General features: G+C 48.3%; 1 protein-coding gene across 1 annotated transcript in view; it reads left to right on the forward strand.

Moving 5' to 3' along the window:
* The first annotated feature begins 12,126 nt into the window (after positions 1-12,126).
* SLC25A33 (solute carrier family 25 member 33) overlaps positions 12,127-15,050 on the forward strand; it is a 34,687-nt gene continuing 31,763 nt past the window's right edge. The window contains exon 1 of the mRNA XM_026005065.2: positions 12,127-12,424. Coding sequence (XP_025860850.1) covers positions 12,369-12,424 — 56 coding nt within the window. The 5' untranslated portion in view covers positions 12,127-12,368. The remainder of the gene's footprint in view (positions 12,425-15,050) is intronic.

Here is a 15,050-nt window from a genome sequence, read left to right on the forward strand (position 1 = left end):
CATGTACAGAGACACAGGCATGAAGCAGTGTCCCGTGACAGAAGAATCTGGAAATATTGCCAAGAGCAGATTGTGCTTTGAAATGGTGGCTTTGACTCACAATCAGCTGGGCACCAAAGAATGGGAATCCTGTAAACCTATTGTTGAGGGTGTGTGGGATTTCTGCTGGCTACCCCAGCACTGCCACCCAGGGCTACTAGGTTCATGGATCAAGTATTGTCGGGGAGCCATCTGTATCCCCTCAACCAGCCCCCAAAGCCATGGCAGGTGCTCCCTTGGTGGACCCCTGTGGTTTACCGAATCCTCTATGAGGACGGCCCCTGGCTATGGGAACACAGGACAGTCTGAGGGATACAGGAATTAGCCCCACAAAAGGAATAGGAGTGGGTGGACAGACACCCAGCTTCCATGCCCCTCAGGGAGGCATTCCAAACTGTGTCCCACGTGGCCTCCCTGAGAGCCCCAGAGGGATCTGGCCCCATATCCCCACAGTGGTAACAGCTCACTAGCACCCGCTGTACCTCTTTCCTCTCTTCCCTCACCTCAGGGCAATGCCCAGGACCACCCCCCAAACAAACTAGCCACACTCAAGGCACATCACAGCCCCTGCTCTGGGGAGAAGCAAAAGCAAGCATAACTTTCCTATATTGTTCCTTCTGGACCACAAGAAGTATCAATTCAAACTCCAAACTCACATGGGGGGTCAGGCCTGTGAGCACCCATTTTCAGAGAAGCTTTCTTCCCCTCCCCCTTGCGTCCAGATGACAGATATCTCTGCTAGCAGATGTGTTAAAGTCCACCGTTTGCACCCCTGGAGGGCCCCACCTGTACCCCTATACCCTCAGCCATCTGACCCCAAACACCTGGGCTATAAAATCCAGCAAATAGCTAGAGAGTAGCCACAACCCTCTGTCTGTTGACCCCTGGAGATTTCTCACAGATTTTCGTGAAAATGGGGACATCTGGGTGGCTCAGCAGTTGGGCGTCTGCCTTTGGCTCAGGGCGTGATGCGGGATTGAGTCCCGCATCGGCCTCCCTGTGAGGAGCCTGCTTCTCCCTCTGCCTGTGTCTCTGCTTCTCTCTCTCTCTCTCTGTGTCTCTCATGAGTAAATAAATAAAATCTTAAAAAAAAAAAGATTTTAATGAAAATGGCATGGCCGCTCCCCAAAGAAGTAAGCATAGAATGACCACATGATCCAGCAATTTCACTTCTGTGCACACAACCAAAAGAACTGAAAAGAGTATCAGGGAATAGATATTTGTACACCCAAGTTCCTGACAATCTTATTCACAAGAGCCAAAAGACGGAAACAACCCAAGTGACCATCAGTGCATGAACGGATAAACAAAATGTGGTTTATATGTACAATGGAGTATTATTCAGCTGGAAAGGAAGGACATTCCAATTCGTGCTACAACGTGGACGAACCTTGAGGACATTATACTAAGTGAAAGGAGCTAATCACAAAAAGACAAATGGTATATTATTCCTTGTACGTAAAGCACTTAGATTTGTCAAATTCATAGAGAAAGAAAGTGAAAGGGTGGCGAGCAGGGACACAAGGAGGGAGCACAGAGAGTTAGTGTTTACTGGGGACAGAGTTTGGGCAGATGAGAAAGTTCTGGAGCTAGTTAGATGGTGGTGATGGTTGTATAGCAATGTGATTGTATATAATGCCCCTGTATTCTTAAAAATAGCTAAAATGGTAAGTTTTGTTATGTCTATATTATTATAGTTAAAAATAAATAAATGAATCAGAGAATAACTCAGCTTAGTGTTTTAAAAGTGATTTGTGAGGCACCTGGGTAGCTCAGTTGAGCACCTGACTCCTGATGTGGACTTAGGTCTTCCCTTTTTTTTTTTTTTTTTTTGTTAATTTATTTATTTAGGGGATGCCTGGGTGGCTCAGCAGTTGAGAGTCTGCCTTCGGCTCAGGACGTGATCCAGGGGTCCTGGGATCGAGTCCCTCATCCGGTTCCCTGCATGGGTCTACTTCTCCCTCTGCCTAAGTCTCTGCCTCTCTGTGTGTCTCTCATGAATAAATAAATAAAATATTAAAAAAGAAGTCTTGGGGCTGGGGGAGGTCATCTAGGGAAAGGGTATGACCCCCAATCACAGATGAGGAAGCATGGCATTTTTTGAGCTGTAAGAACCACATTTATACCACATGGCCAATCACCCAGAACATCCCCTTTGGTGGTGGGTGTTACAATCTGACAGCAACAGCATGGAATCTGGAATGATAAGACTCAGGTTTCATCCCATAACTCTGTCCCTACTAGCTGTATAGCTCAGCAAGATGTAACCTCTCCCAGTTTCCCCTTCTGTAAAATTACCTCGAGCCACTGGACCTCTTTAATTTATCAACAATGAAACACATTCCCCCAGGGCCCTTGAGCACTGGTTTTGCCCTGACGTGGACCCCACCCTTTAATGGGAAAGGCCTGGAGGCAGAGGAATGAGAGCTATAAAGCTACAAAGAAAGCTATTCCTGAGTCCCAAGGTAGCAGGAGGGGCCACTTCTAACTCATAGAGGGTGTGTGTTGGGAAGATTCTGAACCACCTGATGAGGTAAGCATTTTATTCGTTTATTTATTTAATTAATTTATTTATTTTAAGTAAGCTCCATACCCAACGTGGGACTCAAACTCATGGCCCCAACAGTAAGAGTCACGTGCTCTTGCAACTGAGTCAGCCAGGTGCCCCTGAAAAAGGCATTTTAAGCATCTTTTTATTTTTATTTATATATTTATTTTTTAATAAGTCAGTTTCCTTTTTTTTTCTTTTTTTCTTTTTAGTGATACAAAAAATATTTATATATTCCACAAAAACTTCAATAAAATTGTGATTTAGTCCTGCAGAAACATAAGCATGCAACACACCCCCAGGACTCACCTGTTGGTGTGTTTGAATGTTAAAGTCCACAAAATGTCTACAATTCAGTCAATCTGGATCTATAACACAAACTAATTTGATAAAGGTGAAATCCTTTTATTTTTTATTTTTTTATTATTTTTTTATTTTTATAAATTTATTTTTTATTGGAGTTCAATTTGCCAACATAGAGAATAACACCCAGTGCTCATCCCGTCAAGTGCCCACCTCAGTGCCCGTCACCCAGTCACCCCCATCTTTTTTTTTTTTTAAGATTTTATCTATTTATTTATGAGAGACACACACAGAGAGAGGCAGAGACACAGGCAGAGGGAGAAGCAGGCTCCACACAGGGAGCCTGATGTGGGACTCGATTCCAGGACTCCAAGGTCATACCCTGGGCCAAAGGCAGGCGCTCAACCGCTGAGCCACCCAGGCGTCCCATTAAGCACCTTTTTTATAAAAAAAAGAAACATTCAGAGAAGGCAGGGAACTCACTCAAAGTTACACAGCCTGAAAGTGGCAGAGCACACAGTGGCATGCTCAGTTATCAGCTTTGATGTTCTTGGCCACAGCCAGGGCAGGCAAAGCCTTGCAGTAATGAGAACCCAGCCTGTCCTTTCTTTCTTTCTTTCTTTCTTTCTTTCTTTCTTTCTTTCTTTCTTTCTTTCTTTCTTTCTTTCTTTCTTTCTTTCTTTCTTTCTTTCTTTCTTTCTTTCTTTCTTTCTTTCTTTCTTTCTTTCTTTCTTTCTTTCTTTCTTTCTTTCTTTCTTTTTTTTTTTTTCAGTCTGTCCTTTTTTGCCCCTGCCTCCCTCCTCCCTCACCAGTAACAGGTTTACACATCAGCACAAAGGGACGTGATCTGTGGGGAAGGTGGCTCACATATCAGTTTAACTTGAGTCAGAGATAAGAAGATCTGGGGATGCTTTCTGCTTAGAGCCTCTAATCCAGTCCTGGGAGGAGGCTGGAGCATAGACTCCAGAGCCAAACCACACTGGTTGAAATCCTCTGTGCCTCAGTGTCCTCATCTGTAAAATGGGGACAATAATAGTAGCCTCCACCTGACCGGGTTGTTAAAACGGTTGAGTGAGTTAATAGAAGCACAGTTGCTCTATAATGTTAGTTAGGATTCTGGATCCCTTTTGCCGACCTGCCTCCTCCCTTGACCTGGGCCCAGGGCAGCAGCCTCCCGGCTCTGCCCTACTTAGACCATGATATTGTCAGGCCTGCAACCAGAGCCAGCTCCCCAGGGAAGACGGTGACCATGGGATAGTTTCCAGGAGCTAATGAATTCTTCAAACCCTGGGGCTTGTTGGAACATTACCCCTTCAGCTCTCTGAAGGGTGCCCTGGTTCTGCCTCCCAGGGCAAGGAGGTCCAGAAAAAGGCCCCCTGAAAAATGACCTGTCCAAGCCCAAAGCTGCTGGCTTCCCCAACACTTCTGGGCCTCAGTGGGGACCCATGCCCATCTCAGGTCAGCCTGGAGCTGCTGGGACCCCCCAGCCCTGTTCTATGTCCCTTGTCTACCAACACTTTTGTTATCTTCCAGGAAGCCAGAGAGAGCTCATATTTCTCAAAATACCATCAGGTGCAAATGGGCTGAAGCTGCCCCGAGAAAAAGAGGTCTCCCCAACTTGGCATTGGCTTCTCTGCAAGGCTGCCAGCTCCAGGGCACCTGGGGGGCTCAGCTGGGGAAGTGCCTGCCTTCGGCTCAGGTCATAATACTAAGGGCCTGCAATTCAGTCCCACATCGGGCTCCCTGCTCAGTGGAGAGTCTGCTTCTCCCTCTGCCCCTGCCCCTCCCTCCCCATTCATTCTCTCTCTCTCTCTCTCTCTCTCTCAAAAAAAAAAAAAAAAGAAGACGGCAGCTCCAGGCAGGCAGGACTCTGAAGCCCACCCACCATGGAAGCCCCCCTGCCATACCCAGGTTTGTACCAGAGTGAGAGCCAAATCAGTATTTGTCACATGAATAAGTGAATGAGTGGGTGGTACCCACCCCGTTTCTCTCTCCAGCTCTGCCCTACCTCCCCTCAGGGGCCAGAAGCCGCTGTGGGTCCAGTCACTGTCGCCTGTCCCTGTGGGTCCGCCACATTCCTGGAGATGCTCCCGGCCCAGCAACCCTCAGGATTCAGTGCTATGGGGCTGAGGGAAGCAACAGGAATCTCTTCAGCTCAGGGCCACGCTCTGTGGACAAGAACCCAGACCCCGCGTCCTCTGCGGGGGGTCCTCGAAGATTCTGGCACTATAGGCTTTCCAAGTGCCACCTCACTGGCTTGACCTCACACTGAGGTGCTGGGAGCCGAAAGCATGACAATAACAAAGCTTATGTTTAACTGCAGTTTCTCTGGCCAAGGGGCAATTATCTTACAGGAAGCCTCACCACAATTCCATGGGGCAGTTACTGTTACCATCTTACCCTTTTGCAGTTGGGGAAACAGAGGCTCAGAGAGGCTGACTTGCCCAAGTTTCTGGGATTTGAACGCACATGCCCTGACTCTAGGGTTGGTGTGCTCACCTCGGCCTCAGCTTGGCAGTGAGACACTCCCATTCTGCAGGCTGGGGCTGGGGGTACCTTACTCAGTCTCTCTGAAGCTCAGTCTGCCCATCTGTGAAAGGGGCATCGTAAGAGCACATAGCTTCCCAGGAGGATTACAGGACACAGCACCAGTGCTGGCCTGGCAAATGCTCTGCCTCCCAGGGTTGCTAGACGGTGAGATGCAACAGCACCCCGCAGTCCCTCGTCCACAACTCCAAAATCCAAAAAGCACTGAAGACCGGAGGCTAACTCCCTCGGCAGCAGAGCCTGACCTGGCTCCACCTCGTTTGGTGGCAAAACCTGACTTTGCCTGACCAGGAGGCTATTTACAGGGTGTTTTCAAAACCCCACAAAGTGTAACTATTCAAAACTGTTTTGTGCTGGAAGAGGGAATGCTGCCCTGGGGGTGTCACCCAGCATATATGTCCTTTGACTTCTCTGAAATCATCAGAACAGCTCTGACTTGTGAAACACAGCCCTGGGGGATTTGGGATAAGGGGTTGTGTTTATACGTCCTCCATACAAGGGCGGCTTACAGCAGGTGCTCAATAAATGACAGTTCTCTCTTCTCTTAGGATCCTACAGCTCCTTAACCTCTTTCTCTCCAGCCCACTCTGCTCTTCTATGTTGGAAACAAGGCTTCCTGTGCATTTCAATGACTGTAAATAAGTATGAGTAAGAATCCTGGTGGTGATGTCTGTGTGCACAGTACTGATCACAGACGCAGCCCTGAGCCCTTCCTGTATCCTGCCTCAGACTGTGTCACTGCGTGGTTAAGCCCGTGCCCTCCACAATGGCACTTGCTCTGTTCAAATCCCAGCTCTGCCACTCACTAGTAAGGCCTACTGTTGGACCTCGCTGCGACATAGTGAATGGGGGTACGGTCATAGCTCCAATTTAGAGTCCTCAAAGGATATAGAGCAGTGGCTGGCACATGTTAAATATTAGTAGAATTATTATTACTCATCTCCTCTCTGTAATATGTACCATAACTAGCCTCGTCAGATAGGTGGGGAAACTGGCATGGAGGGGATCCCTGGGTGGTTCAGTGGTTTAGTGCCTGCCTTCGGCCCAGGATGTGATCCTAGAGTCCCGGGATAGGGTCCCATATCCGGGTCCCTGCATGGAGCCTGCTTCTCCCTCTGCCTGTGTCTCTGCCTCTCTCTGTGTGTCTCTCATGAATAAATAAATAAAATCTTAAAAAAAAAAAAAAAAAAAGGTATAAAACCTACTTCCTGGGCAGCCCGGGTGGCTCAGCGGTTTAGTGCCGCCTTCAGCCCAGGGCCTAATCCTGGAGACCCGGGATCGAGTCCCACGTTGGGCTCTCTGCATGGAGCCTGCTTCTCCCTCTGCCTGTGTCTCTGCCTCTCTCTCTCTCTCTCTGTCTCTCTCTGTCTCTTATGAATGAATGAATAAATAAAATCTTTAAAAAAAACAAAAACAGAAAACAAACAAAAAATAACTACCTCCTTTGGTCACTTGGTTGGGTCTGCTATCTTCAGGGGATCCCATATATAAGAAATGAAATGAAATTTTTTTTCTCTTGTTAATCTCTCTTTTATTACAAGGGGGAGTCTCAGCCAAGAACCTAGAAGGGTAGAAGTAAATTTATTTTTCCTCCCCTACAGTGCATTCCTTCTAAGAAATGAACAGGGAAGCACGGGGGTAGGGACACCCAGCTCACGAAGGGCTCAGACAAACAGGTTCCAGCCTGGTAGACCTCAAGAGGGCAACTCGCTGGCAGTGGCTTATCCTTGCGGGCGCAGGGACAACGCAGGCCTTTCATTAGTGAGAAGGCTGGGCTTGCAGAACCTCATTGGAACTGTGGCAGAAACTTGGCTCAGGCTGCATCTCTCAAGGAGAAAGAGGAGAGAGAGCAGCAGCCTGCTGGGCATTTGTCCTTCGCCGCCCCCCCCCCCCCCCATAGCCCCTGCCCCTGCTGCCCACCAGCCCCCTGCTGCAGACAGGATCTTGAACCTCAGCTCATTCTAGGTGAGGTCTCAGGAAAGAAACCAGCCCTGTTCCAGGCCTTAGCCTCAGCGAGAAACCCGAAGTGCTCCCTACAGTTCTCTCCACAGATCTGAAATCCCAGCCTGTGGGGGTGCAGCGGGAAGAGGTGTTTTCCAAAGCCGGCAGCTTTGCAGAAAAACAAGGATTAGAGAGGCAATTAGAGGTTTGACAGCCAATAATCAGGGGAAGAAAGCTAGACGAAACCAGCAAGAGGTCAGCAAGAAGCCTCAGGCTCTTCAAAATTTGAACAGTTGCAAAAAAATCCCAAACAAGCCTCTCTCCCTCTCTTACCAAGTCTGGGAGCGGTGGCTTAAATGAAGGTAGCGCCTAAGTGGATTTCCATAACCATCCGTCTGAACCCTTCCTCATCACTAAACTTGTTATGTCGTGTGTATATTTACATATGTAATCTGTTTTGCTTTTTTCCCTTACAATCAACTTTCTTGAGATTTATCTGACATTCAATAAAATGCATCTCTTTTACTGAATTTTGACAAATATGTATTAGATTAGAAGAGAGAACATTTTCATCACCCTAAGAATTCTTCTGGCCTCCTTGCAGTCAGTCCCCCTTCCCATTCCTAGCCCCAGCCCCAGGCATCTATTGATCTGCTCTCCTTCACACTAATGGTTTTGCCTTTTTTAGATTTTCTTTTCTTTTTTTTTTTTTTTTAGATTTTATTTATTTATTCATGAGAGACACACAGAGAGAGAGAAAGGCAGAGACGTAGGCAGAGGGAGAAGCAGGATCCAAGTAGGGAGCCCAATGTGGGACCCAGTCCTGGAACCCCAGGATCATGCCCTGGGCCAAAGGCAAGCGCTAAACCACTGAGCCACCCAGGGGTCCCCTAGATTTTCATATAAATGAAATTATGTATTCCTTTATGTCTGGTTTTATTGTTGTTGCTATTGTTCAGATGCTGCTGTAAGAATGTTTTTAAATTTTCATATTGGGGGCACCTGGGTGGCTCAGCGGTTGAACATCTGCCTTTGGCTCAGGTTGTGATCCTGGGGTCCTGGGATCAAGTACCACATCAGGCTCCCCAAAGGCAGCCTGCTTCTCCCTCTGCCTATGTCTCTCTCTTTCTCTCTGTGTGTCTTTTATGAATAAATAAAATCTTTTTAAAAATTTTTCATATTGAAACTGCTTGCAGCTAGCAAAAGTTATTTCTTCCTTGTATATTGACCTTGTCTCTTACAATCTTACTAAATTCAATAACTAGTTCTAGTACTTGTTATATAGATTCCTTAGGATTTTCTAGTAAACTATGACATCATCTGTGACTAAAAACAGTTTTCCTTCTTCCTCTCTGATCTTTATATTTTGTATTTGTTTTTCTTCTCTTATGCACTGACTAGGACCTCTAGTTCCACACTGATCTTAGGGAGGTGGACAAGCAACCTTTTACCACCAAGCATGATGTTAGCTATAGATTTGTTGTAGATACCCTTTATCAGGTAGAGGAATTCCTTCTTCTTTTTTTTTTTTTAAGACTTTATTTATTCATGAGACACACAGAGTGAGGCAGAGACACAGGCAGAGGGAGAAGTAGGCTCCCTGCAGTGAGCCTGATACAAGACTCTAACCCAGAACTCTAGAATTACAAAGTGAGCCAAAAGCAGATGCTCAACCACTGAGCCACCCAGGCATCCCAGAGGAATTCCTTCTTAATCCCGATTTGCTGAGAGCTTTTTTCAGGAATGAGCATTCAGTTTTGTCCAATGTTTTGTTTTTCTGGATCTATTGACATGATCATCCAGCTTTTCCTTTTTATTCTGTTCGTATTTTGAATTACACTGATTGACTTTCTTTTTTTTTTTTAATTTTTTTTTTAATTTTATTTATTTATGATAGTCACACAGAGAGAGAGGCAGAGACACAGGCAGAGGGAGAAGCAGGCTCCATGCACCGGGAGCCCGATGTGGGATTCGATCCCGGGTCTCCAGGATCGCGCCCTGGGCCAAAGACAGGCGCTAAACCGCTGCGCCACCCAGGGATCCCACACTGATTGACTTTCAAATGTTAAACCAATCTGTCATTCCTGAGACATATCTCTTTTGGTCATGATGTATAGTCCTTTTTATATATCACTGGATTTGAGTGCTGCTGTTTCAATAAAGATTTTTACCCATTTTAATCCCTGATGTACCCTCAGAGCCTAGAAAACAACCTTAAACAGGATAAATGTTCAATAAAAAGCATTGAATAAATGAATTAATCAATCCAATATCTTCCTCAATGTGGAAGTCAAAGAATGTGCCCATTTCAATGTTTGGCAGTGTCCACACTTCCCTCTGAAAATGTTGTCCCAGTCTGCACTCCCACTAACACATATGCCAGGGTATGAACGCTGGTGCTGCTCACTGCAATAATTTGCAGCAACATGGACTGGTAGTCACAGCCACCATTCCTTTGCTGTGTGGTAGGCAGCAGAAGAGGGAAGTACTCGATTCCCCCACACAAACAGGGGTGGCTTTATAGAAAAGCTAATTGTTGAGCTGGTCTCAGAGGAGGTCCAGCAGAGCAAAGGGGCATCCTAGGCAACAGCATGTTCCAAAGCACAGAGGCATGAAAGATCATTGCATCAGCCACTAACTAGCTGTGTGACCTTGGGCAAATTTGTCCTGCTTATCCATAAAACGGGAATGAAAACAACAGGGCTGCCAAACAATGTGAGTAACCAACAAGATAATATATGTGAAAGACCTTGGAAAAACTTTACATGAAGGCAGTGTTACTCTTCACAAGGGGGTGGGGAGGCCTGTTCATGTGCCCAGCATAGCCCAGACTAGCTTAGCCAAAGCAGGCAGGAGGCTGGGTGCTGCCTTGTTGTTAGAAGCCTGGGTCTGCCTCAGACACCTCCATAAGAGCAGACAATAGGTAGGGCTCTGCTCTAAGGAGAGCAACTCCTCGGATTAGAACCCTGCCCGGATGGGAGAGGTTCCCTCCTGGTTAACAGGGCCCCCTAATTCTCTCCTTCCTTCTATTCATGCCTCATAAATCATCTTCAGCTAAGACCAAGACTGACTTCACCAGCAGCTAAAAGCAAGGGATTTGGGAGATCTAGAGAACCTAAAGAAACTCACTTTTTCCCCCCTTCCTGTTTGCCTTTATTCTTTCCTTTTCTCTTTTTTCCTATATCATGGAGCTAGTGTGCTTTTCCCCCTTCCTAAGCCTGGGAGTAATGGTTTTAATATGGAGTATTCACTCCCTTTGTGTTTTGGATGACTGCTCCTAAGAGCTGTTTTTAAAGAGTCCCAGCAATCAAATATCTAGCTCTTGTGTTTGCACACAATTTCCCTTCTGCTGAGCTCTTTTTGTGTTTACACACTGGACATCCAGCAGCTTGGTCTGGAGATTGAAAACAAAGGGCTGATCTATCCTGTACCTTGTGCCTCTGGAGGGGGGGTAGGGGAGGCCTGTGAGAGCAGTTAGATTTTTTTGCTACAAAGTAGGTGAGAGGCATGAAAACTTCCAGCAGAAGTAAGGGAAGAAACACAGAGAAGGAGGTGGTGCCTTTGGGAGAATTTCAGGAGATGGAACTGCCAGATGAGTGAGTGACAGACAGCTGAGAAAAAGAGAGGGAGGGGGGCGGAGTCCACCCTGGTGTCACCTGGTATCACCACCGGGACAGGAAATTCAAGCGGCGGGGCAGGTGTGGGGGAGGAGAGGAAGAGAAAGAGGAGTACTTGGGACATTTATTCATTACTTTCTAGAGCATTACTAGCAGCAGGTGCCTTGTCAAGCACCATTAGAAATAAAAGAAACCGGGGATCCCTGGGTGGCTCAGCCTTCGGCCCAGGGCATGATCCTGGAGTCCTGGGATGGAGTCCCACATCAGGCTCCCTGCATGGAGCCTGCTTCTCCCTCTGTGTCTCTGTCTCTCTCTCTCTCTCTCATGAATAAATAAACAACATCTTTAAATTAAAAAGAAAGAAAGAAAAGAAACCAGATTCCTGCCCTCCTGAAGCTTCCACTCCGGGGGTAAAAGATCAGCTTAAAGGAATAAATCAACAAAGTAACTACAGGAGCCTACGTAAGGAAATTAAGTGTAATCATGTGATAATGTGGGGCAGGGTAGCCAGAGAAGGCCTGTCCGTCAGACCTGGAGGTAAGAGGCCAGCCTGAGTTTGACAGTCACCCAAGGACATCCGAGTAGAGGCAGCTGGACGAGAGAAGCTTGGAACTCAGAAGTCTGAGCCGCAGATAGAGAGGATAAACCAAATGCATTTTTGCAGAGCCACAGAAAAAAAATAATGATTTTTTTAAAAAAGCACACCCCGTTATAGGGGTGCCCCGGGGTCCAGGCTGCTGAGATCACGTGTTTTCCCTGAGCTGGATGTCGAGTACAGAGCTGTGAAATAGAAGATGCAATCTCTACACCTTTTTGCACATCGTATCACAAAAGCTCAACTGAACTGAAAATAGACTGAAAAAACGGTTGGGAAGTCCGGGCCCCGGGTCCCCCCGGGCTTTGCCTAGCCGGGTTTCTCCGCGTCGGAGCGGGTACCAGGCAGCCTCGGCCGGTTCTGGCTCCCGGCGCCCCGGCCCAAGCAGGCCCCGCCCACCCGGCCCGACCGCGCAGTCGCCCCACCCACGTCCGGCGCCGGCCAATGGGCGCGCGGGATCCGGGCCCACACCCCCGCCGCGTGCCGCCCCGGGCTCGCGCAGCCGCGTGACGACACGGCCCGGCCCCCGCCACGTGACGGCCGCGCGCCGGCTCCGGCTGGTGCTGGGCTCGCGCCGCAGAGGCCGGTGAGGCGCCGGCGGCCACGCCGCGGAGGGCGCAGCGCGGGGGAGCGGGGCGTCGGGGCGCGCGCGCATGGCGGGGGCGCCGGCGGCCGCCTGAGGGCAGCCGGGCGAGCGGAGCGGGCCACCTCGCGCATCCCTCGAGCGACCTCGCGCCCGCGGCACCCGGCGGCGGCGGGCCGCGGAGCCGGCGCGGCCATGGCGACGGGCACCCAGCAGAAGGAGAACACGCTGCTTCACCTCTTCGCCGGCGGGTGAGCGTCCCGGCCCGACCGCACCTCGCGGGCCCCCCACCCCCCGCTGCGCCCTGGGGCGCCCCGGCCGGCCGCCCTCCCTCCCCAGGCCGGAGCGCGGGCTCCTGGAGGAGGAGGAAGTCCCGACGCTGGGGAGGCCCCGGGGGCGCGGGCCTTCCCCGCCCCGGGCCGCATCCTCCGAGGGCGGTTTTACCCCGTGCCCGCCGCGCTCCCGCGGCCTCGCCTGCTTTTTCTCCTTTTCGACAATTAGAAGCTGGTGTGACGAGCGTCACTCGGGGGCGGTCCTGCCTGGCCCTTGTGGCTCGGTCCGCCCTACGCCCTCCCAGCTGGCGGCGCCGGTCGCGCCGCACTCGCCGTCCTTCTGCCTGGATTGCGCTCCGGGGCCTTTCCCCCAAGGCCCTGGGCAGTCTGACTCGTGGATGCTCGGGCGCGGGGCCGGGGGCCGGGGTGCGGGGGGCTTCCTCCGGGTAGCGCATCGGCGAGTGCAGACAGTCTGGAGGGCGGGCAGCAGGTGATGGACATCAGCCGGGGCCCGCAGGGTGCTGGCGTTCCGAGATGCTGGCCAGCAAGCAACCTGTGGGAGGGCTCCTGGGGGCCCTCGGGGTGGGGGCGGGAACGCGGTCCGGAAGCTGTGTTGAAATGCTTTCCACCTGCTGGTGGACGCTTCCCCCGAAAGATGTGCCCTGTGTTTTGAGAGCTGCATTTTTTTTTTTCATCATCATGCACATGATATTTTTCAGGGGTGGCAACGCATTTTTAGGGACGTTGGGTGGTAGGGAGGTTAGGAAGGGAGCTGTTTTGTTTCTGTTTTTGTTTTTTTTTTTTTTAAGAAAATAGTAGTGAAGATGTGTTCGAGCATTAGTAATTTTCTTTTAATACAGCCAGTGCCTCTGGGTCTTTTTGAAGTCTTCCAGATATTTTGTCTTATTTGAAGACCTCGGAAGCCTGGCACAGCAATTCTAAAGTGTAGGACGTTCTGCATAAACTAGAATTTATTCTGGATTATCATCTTGAGTATTTTAGTTGCAGCTTAGACTGAGGTATGTTCGTTATTTCAGAGTAGTATCGGTTGAGAAAACTTAACCTGCAAAATAAATAACTACAATGAAAGTGTACTTATTATGGGTGATCACCCACTCTGTTTCTCCAAATAAAAAATGTTGGTTCTTCAAACGTAGGGAGAATTTCTCATTCATCTCTTTCTTGTCATTCCCTCTTCATCCTTTAACTTCATCTCCCAGTGTTTCCAGAGTCACAGGGGTAAGAGGGTAGCATTTCTGAAGTCACACAGGATATTAATTGGTCATTCTGAGGAATTTTAAACAGGTTGGCCATGTTAAAGGCATCTCTCAAGCCAAGAAGGATAACTGAAAAATGATTTTATACTCCATGATTTTGATTTCATGTTGTTAGTGAGGTGGGCTTTACAAAAATCCTTTGTACTCAAGATTAGGAGAGTTACATGCTCCGGAGCAGCCTCTGTTAGGCTTGCTGCGTAATCCATTGCCCTGTCTTGCTGAATCTCCCTACCCGCCCTTCACAGTGCCCTCTGGCTGCTAATTCTCCGGCCGAGCACCAGCCTCCTGTGACAAGGGAAACTGCAGTAGCAGGGGCTTGCAAGGACTGATTAAAATGTAGAGGGTTTATTAGAATGGTGCCTGAAGCCATTGTATTTAACAGGTTCCTTCTTAAGCAGCAGTTCGGGATTACTTGCAGACACACTCAAGAAAGAAAATAAATCTTCCAACAGGATGCTTTCAGAGTAACTAATTGGATTTTGATTCATTCCCACTAGCCTGAAATACATTCTTTCGATTTCTTTAAGGGAAGAGCATTAAAGGAGCTAAGTATTGAGTGCTTAGTATATTATATAGTTAAAATCCGTAAACCCAGTGGATCCACCTGGTGTGATGGCTGATAGCACTGCTTTGCTCTAAGTAACTAGTTTTCACTGTTAAGCTGGCATCTTTCCAATGAACTGAAATTCAGGTCTTTGAAAAGAAGTCAGAGCCCTTTGTTTATAAATTGGTCACATTTCTCCTGTTGAATAGCCATTGGACTCTTAAGATCAAACAGGTTTAATGCTGTCACTAGTTAATGATATTGAACGATTGTTTTTATCAGGTAGCAGAGGCTTAGGTATAGTTGAAAATTAACTTTAGAGTGTGGGAAATAAAAACTACACCCGAAACAACTCATAGTCTTTTAAATTTTTTTGATTTTTTTTTTAAACCATTTCTTGGGCTCTTTGCAAAGGTAAAAATACTCCTGTTTTAATCTGTAATAGTCCTCTTTTTAACAGTGTTACCCTTAAAGAAGAGAACTGGAGAAAAAACCACCCACAAATCAACACCTAAAATAAGCGCTTTAGAAATGGTTCTATGCATGTGTACATGTACTAAATGTAATTCCATAGCTAGTTTTTTTTTTTTTTAATTTTTTTTTTAATTTTTTTATTTATTTATTATAGTCACAGAGAGAGAGAGGCAGAGACACAGGCAGAGGGAGAGAAGCAGGCTCCATGCACCGGGAGCCCGACGTGGGACTCGATCCCGGTTCTCCAGGATCGCGCCCTGGGCCAAAGGCAGGCGCCAAACCGCTGCGCCACCCAGGGATCCCCATAGCT

The sequence above is a fragment of the Vulpes vulpes genome, chromosome 12, assembly GCF_048418805.1.
Source record: "Vulpes vulpes isolate BD-2025 chromosome 12, VulVul3, whole genome shotgun sequence".
Classification (NCBI taxonomy): Eukaryota; Metazoa; Chordata; class Mammalia; order Carnivora; family Canidae; genus Vulpes; species Vulpes vulpes.